Source organism: Plectropomus leopardus, unplaced genomic scaffold (genome assembly GCF_008729295.1).
Source record: "Plectropomus leopardus isolate mb unplaced genomic scaffold, YSFRI_Pleo_2.0 unplaced_scaffold28631, whole genome shotgun sequence".
Taxonomy (NCBI): domain Eukaryota; kingdom Metazoa; phylum Chordata; class Actinopteri; order Perciformes; family Serranidae; genus Plectropomus; species Plectropomus leopardus.
The window spans coordinates 1-6,789 of NW_024631192.1; the positions used below are offsets into that span (position 1 = coordinate 1).

Sequence of the window (6,789 nt, forward strand, 5' to 3'; positions counted from 1 at the left end):
CAAATACAGTAGGTGCTCTATCTTAAGGTGCAGTTGTGCTCACTTTGTTGACTTTGGTTCTTATCATGGTTGGAAATAAGTGCTAAAAGTCAAAAGTTCCTCATGAGGTGCATTTGAATGAGTCAAAAACACACACGCTGGCCTCCCCACACTTTGACTGACACTGTTCTCACACTGAAGCTAAACTAATGCAAGAGGAGCACTGCGTTGTGACCAGACATTTGACGAGTCATTATTCAAATGAGGGAGACTAAACCATAAAGGCTTAAGGGCCCCTGTGATTCCATTTGCACATTTAATGAAGCCATTATCTTACCCAGTTCTTATAATAATCCTCCTTCAGCAGTGCTGAGTCGTGGGCGCGCTGCAGCACTCCCAGCAGCCTCTCCTGCCGCTGTAACACAAACACGTATATGCGGGTGAGGATTTACCCCCTTAAACACCCACTTCCAAAAACACTGAAGCCGCTGACAGTCTTCCATGTAAACTCACTCACCTTTTCTTTCAGCTCTTGGACGTTGGTTTTCCTCTTCACCCTCTCCAAGCAGAAGGCTGCGTAGCAAGTCCACATGGGCTCTAGATTTCAGAGCACACAGACGGTTTTCTTACAGACACATTCATTTGGCAGGGAATATGCAAGCTGTGCATTAAGGCACACATTTTTTTTTTTTTAAAAAGCTAAGTTTAAAGGAACGGTTCACCCCAAAATCAAAAATACACATTGTTCCCCTATCCTGTAGTGGTATTTTTCAGTCTAAATTGTTTTGGTGTGAGATGCTGAAAGTTGCAGCTATCGGCTGCAGAGTCGTCTGCCTTCTCCAGTACAACAGAACCAGATGGCACTCAGCTTGTGGCGCTTAAAGAGCCAAAAAAAAAAAATACATTTGAAAAACTAAACAGCAATGTCTTTTCCCAGGAATCATGATTCGGTTACTCAAGATTATACACAGACCTTGGTGTGAGCAGTTTAATGTAGGAACTATTTTCTGTGTACTAAACTACACCTGCCAACTGTATCACCGCACAGAAGGAAGCTACTGCTAGCTCACGTAGCCCCACTGAGCTAGCTTGCGTTAGCGCTCACCTGAGTAGGACGCCATTAATGTTTTACATCTGGTGCTGTCACAAGTAAGAGCTTCTCGTCCACGAGTAGACGCATGCTTCCTCCTGCGCAGTGATACAGTTCTCGAGTGTTTTAAATGTGGGCTTTTTTGGCTCTTTGAGCACAGCAAGCCAAGTGCCATCAGGTTCCATTATATTTGAGAGAAGGCAGAGTCCTCTGGAGCCAATAGTAAAATGTTGATAACCATTCATCAAACTTCTGTCTCAACAAGTGATTTTGTCTTTTGAAAAAAGCCCCATTACCATGTCTGTTTGCTGTGTGTATGTGTGTGTGTGAGAGAGAGAGCACCTACCAGTGTTGAGGCTCTTGACCCCCTCCTCATAGACCTGGCAGCAGCGCTCCTCTCTGCGGGTGATATCTGAGGCCCGGCCCTTGGCTGTCTGCAGCTCCTCCCCGGCCCCCGGAGCCTCCAGCTCCCTCTTAGCCATGAAATCCCACGTCAAGCTGTCCTGTGTGTAGTTGGTCTGTAAGCTGCATTACAAGAGGAAGGGAAGGAGGTACGTTCATGCTTAGTGTTGACTCTCTGTTTGGGTTCGAGAATGCAGGCCAGTTTGGGTGAATATGCTGTTGCCTTACTCTTGCAGGATGAAGTCCTGGAGTTCTTTGGTGAAGTCGAAGATAGCGGCTATGTTCAGAAGAGAGACGACAAACTCGGCCTCTGTTGGGGAAAGAGATCAGTGACACAAAGGTAAAGTAACATAAATGGGAAGGAACAGCTTTTATTATTACACGCTTTTTTTTGCAGAGAGTTTGATAAAAAAAATCGATACTGCTCCAAGGTTTGTTCCGATTTTGATCAATTAAAGGGCTTTTGCTGACGGAGGAGGTTTCAGTTTTCTAAAGTGAGGGTCTAAGGACAGAGGGTGTCCTATGCGGTGCAGATCAGGGCAAATCTGATACATTGGGCTATAAAAATAAAATGTGTCCGTATAAACCAGCAGCTGGTTGGTTTAGCTTAGCGTTTAGAGGGAAACATCTAACCTGGCTCTGGTTTAAGTGTTACCACGACTCTGGAATTTTTAACTTTGATCTTGAAAAAAAATCAATATTCGATACAATTTTAGGAACGACAGGGAAAAGTCGGAAGATGAGGGCGTAAAAAGTAAAGTTAAAAAAAGATAAATATAACAGGGCTGTGACGTGAGAACAGTGACTTTTCTTTTCTTGGTCAGAACAGAAGAATGACTGCAGTAAATATTAATAATTATTAATAACACTGTTATCAATCATCAACACTGCAGGGAATGAGTATTAAAACTGTTTCAAATATTCCGAACCCATATATCTATAAATCTTTAGTTTTCGTCAACACTACTCTGTTTTAAAGCTGACAAAATCTGTGTACCTACCTACACACCTGTGTACCTATACCTACTGTAAAGCTCTCATTTAATTCATACAAAAGAAAAAACAATAATTTTTGGATTTGCGAGGGGTTGTCTTTGCCAAGTGCAAAAAAAAAAAAAAGACTCCAACAAAATCATTTGAGAAAGTAGGCCAGCCTCTAATGCTCTGTTATCTTAGTCGAAATACAAATAGACTGTATAAACTGACTGAAAGAGGAAATTAAACACTTTCTGGTATTTTGGGGGCAGAATTAGAGATAAAAAGACTACCTTCGATTTTCCCTGTAGCATCTCTGTACACAACCTCAGCCAGTTTGCCGCTCAGGATCTCTGGAGAAAACTCATATTCCCCCTGGAACGAGTCAACAGTGGAGTATTAGAGTGAGAGCTCCTCTCTCTGTGTGTGTGTGTGTGTGTGTGTGTGTGTGTGTTTTTTTCCACAATTTTGTGTTCAACTTGTGACACACTCACCAGGTCCATCTCAGCTTTCTCCAGCTCTTCCTTCTGCTTCCTCAGTTTCTCACAGTGCAGCAGCTCCATGCGGAAGTACTGACACACAGGTTTGTTGGAGACAATAACGTAGGATTATTCAACAGATGCACAATCATCACTCTTTTAACAGCAGCTGCCACCTCTAATCACAGAATGTCAAGCGAGTAAAGTTTCTCCATAATGGTTTTTTGGTTTTTAAAATGTTAGAGATAACTTTGTTTTTTTTTTTTGAGGATCAAGGATTCTTTTTTTAGATACACGAGAATAACGGTCTCTGTGATCATTCGCCAATATCACAAGAGAGAGCTAGAAATGTCGCTGCACTGCTGCACGCCGCCATCGTGCCGATTCTTTTTACCTCCTGGTAGACTTTCTTGTTGTTTGGATGGAAGCGCAGAGCCCTCAGAAAAAGGTGTCTGGCACTTTCCGAGGAGTTTCTATCCTCTAGCTCACTCTTGGCTGCCATGATCCACAGAGCTTAAACACAGAAAAGCACAAAGTCGCTATTAATGACAGTCAGTGGTGACTTTGTCAAAAGAGACTGACAAGCACAGTCCTCTGTACCTGGTTTGTCGGGGTGTATGGCCAGCATGGAGGAGAACACCTTGCTGATCTGGCTTTTGGTGGCCTGATGAGAGAAAGATGATGATTATTATTTGCATGAGGAGACGCAGTGTTTGGTCTGAGTTATACATAAAGATAATGATGAGATAACTTACCCATTTCTTACAGAAGGCAACATGTGAGAGCCACAGCTGCACATCATCCTGAGGAGAAAGAAGACAAGTGAGTGTTTTCTCAATGACGCCTGAAGCGATTCAGTCAGATAGACACCACCCATACATTTTTACATCATAACATATTTACATTTTTAAAAGAAATGGTAGTTAGATTAAAAACAAATCATTTGTCTTTCACCTACCTTCCACTTATTTGTTGCTCTCCTGAAGACACTGTTTATTCGATGGATGACGGGGAACTCAATCTCCTCTCTTTTGAACTGGTAATGTATGTGCTGCAAAAGCAAAGTCGGGCACGGTCAAATGATGTGACATTATCTGAAAGTAACACTGTTCACCACTCACTCACTTTGGTTTTTTAATGTATTTTGAAGAGTTCATCACTAGAGTATCATAAAATGTTTCGACCTTAAATGAATCCTGTCAAATTAAATAACAAGGTTACATGAAGTCAAACACACGCCCACTTACCACCCTTCTCTTCTTGATCAGCTCTAAAACGTTGATTTCATACTGTAATTCAATAAAAAAATGTTATGTTGGTGTTTTAAACTTATCACTCGTAGCTTTTAATTGTTTATTTTACAATTTAAATGATGATGATGATAAAGGCACCCTACCTGAATGTATGCAATGAAGTCCTCTTTGTTTACAACCAGCCTGTGGAGCTTGTATTCCAGGGCTGTGGCTTTTTTGATTAAGGATCTGAAATGTGGAAAAACAAAAACCACAGTTTTCCTCAGATAGAAATGTATGAAGCAGGACTTTAATAAGCACACTTTGTCTGAATTCTTGACTGGTTTTATGTTTTTATTTTGTTTTGTTATTTTTGAATATATGTATTAATTTATATAAGGGAATATTCTATTATTTATGAGGAAAGAGGATGGTGTAAACAGGGGAAGGCATGTCAACATTTTTTAAGCACTAGGGAGGGACTTTTATTTTGGCTTAGAGGAGGGGTATACAGCTTTAAATGGTTGTATTTATTTTACTGCCGATTTTAAGAGAAGAAAACATGCCTTCCATAAGGATTTGGAAGGCATGTTTTCTTTAAAAATAGCCAAATTTACAACATTTATCAAACCCAGAAGCTGTAAAAATAGAAATTATCGTTTCTGACAGTCCTTGGACATATCATGTGTGACGAACCCTTCTGTCAGAAAAAAAAAACCAAAAAAAAAACAAATCTAAGCTTAAAAGGTGATATTTCCTAAAAACTCACTTTGTTTGACATAATATTAAAAAATGTAGCCAAAAATAAACAGGTTTGCACTAACTAACCAACCACCATGCACAACGAGAAAAAAAAAAGTTTTTTTTTTTCCAAATCCACAATTACTTGGTTTACGTTTGAAGTTTTACACATCAAAGGGTACTTTTTTAAAAATCTAATCACGTATTTATGGTGGAGGGAGGGTCATGCATTTTATGCCAGCCACTCGGAAAAATATTTTAAGCTTCAGAGAGGGTTCAAATAATAATTAGAATAAATAAATAAATCACACCCCAGCCACTTCTTCCCCTGTTACATAACGAACAGTCCCTATGTAACAGGAATTCAAGCTGTTTACTAGAAAATCCAGCCATAGATGACTTAAAGAAAAACCTTGAATTCATAAATATAAATTACCGTACGGATCTATATAAAAATACACAAAAGTACACTTTAAGTTAGGTTTATTTTTTAGGGTTTACTTCCCTTTAAATCCACTAATATTTCCTCTGCAGTAGTAGATCAACAAGAGTCACATCTTCATGTTGCTGTTAACGTTTGTCCACTAAACAAAACAATTCTCAGGTCGATGGAAACGAAATCCCATCAAAAGTTTGCCCTTTGTTTGGTGGCGTGTATTTCTGCTGATTGAACAAATGTAGTAACCCTCAGTAAGTGAGATGTTTCTTACTTGACTTCTTTCTTAGTGAACAGTCCCACTCTCTCCAGCTGCTCCAGCTCAGGGATCCTCTCCTCAATCCGCGTCTGAACGATCTCCGCCATCGCGCCGGCGCAGCCGCAACGGGCTCAGGTGCGACTATTATTTGGTGATATCAAAGTTACTGATGCCAACTTTAGATCAAAATACCACAAGACTGAACGCAATGAGGCATTTCTCTCCTCCACACATGGGTGGAAGTTGTGATTCGCCGCCTTTCCGGTCCCGCCTGCAAATAGCTCCGTCTGGAAACACGATCGTGTGTGTTTTATTGTAGCCTTTTTGATGACCAAACCTCTATATTCACTGCTTTTCGATGGCACGAATTAACAGATGTATTAGTCAAATACTGAAAAGTTAATTTAAAAATGCGACGAGGAAATTATTATGTTATTATTATCATTATTTCTAGTAATAATAATTTTATTTGGTATTGCACCTTTTACAGAAATAAAATTTGTGAGTGCTTCACAAAAGAAGTCAATAAAAACAAAAGCCACAAGTAATTGATTTCTATAACAGAGACTGTTAAAACAATTTGCATGAAACTGCAAATTACGGAAATAAATGTAAAAAATTTTAATTGAGCCTAATTAATGTTTCAGGAAAAATCAAGACACTCACAAAAAAAATATATATATTTGAAAAGTCGAGAACAAATTCTTTCCTCTTAAAGTTGTTGTTTGCTCTCTTATTTTCGACATTTCAGAATCGTCATTTCAATGTTTTCGCCATCATCACGTCGCATTAGCTACACTTCCGATGCTGTTCGTCCGGTGTACTCATTTATGATCCTGTAAAGTTCAGTTTCAAGAATGTGATTGTATAAAATACAATTATGATACATGTCTGATGAATCTGATGCAGTAAGTACAATACGTTATGTTAATGTTATTTAAAAAAAACCAAAACATATGTGTGTATATACTTAATCTGATCTGTATGGTATATAACAATGAACTGGCATTTATGGTATATAATAATACTCCGAAGTGCTTTTATTATACTATACTTAAAAAAAAATAACTTTCACTTCCTAACTGCCTACGGTACATTCATTTATTGCCGACTATCGCTCTGTTTAGCTTTCATTCCATCCATTTAAACCCGCACAAACAGAGGACACTGCGTGCATGCGTGATAAACTCAGTCTT

General features: G+C 39.2%; 1 protein-coding gene across 1 annotated transcript; it reads right to left on the reverse strand.

The window, feature by feature from the left end:
* Window positions 1–46: 46 nt before the first annotated feature.
* On the reverse strand, window positions 47–5,850 carry LOC121938147 (U3 small nucleolar RNA-associated protein 6 homolog). Its single transcript, XM_042481426.1, has 13 exons — window positions 5,609–5,850; window positions 4,322–4,406; window positions 4,173–4,214; window positions 3,884–3,976; window positions 3,681–3,728; window positions 3,526–3,589; window positions 3,320–3,438; window positions 2,941–3,018; window positions 2,740–2,821; window positions 1,700–1,781; window positions 1,416–1,594; window positions 497–576; window positions 47–394 (listed from the first exon to the last, which is right to left on the reverse strand). Exons 1-13 carry the CDS (start codon window positions 5,698–5,700, stop codon window positions 308–310), a joined length of 1,131 nt encoding a protein of 376 aa, XP_042337360.1. The 5' UTR covers window positions 5,701–5,850; the 3' UTR covers window positions 47–307.
* Window positions 5,851–6,789: the final 939 nt, after the last annotated feature.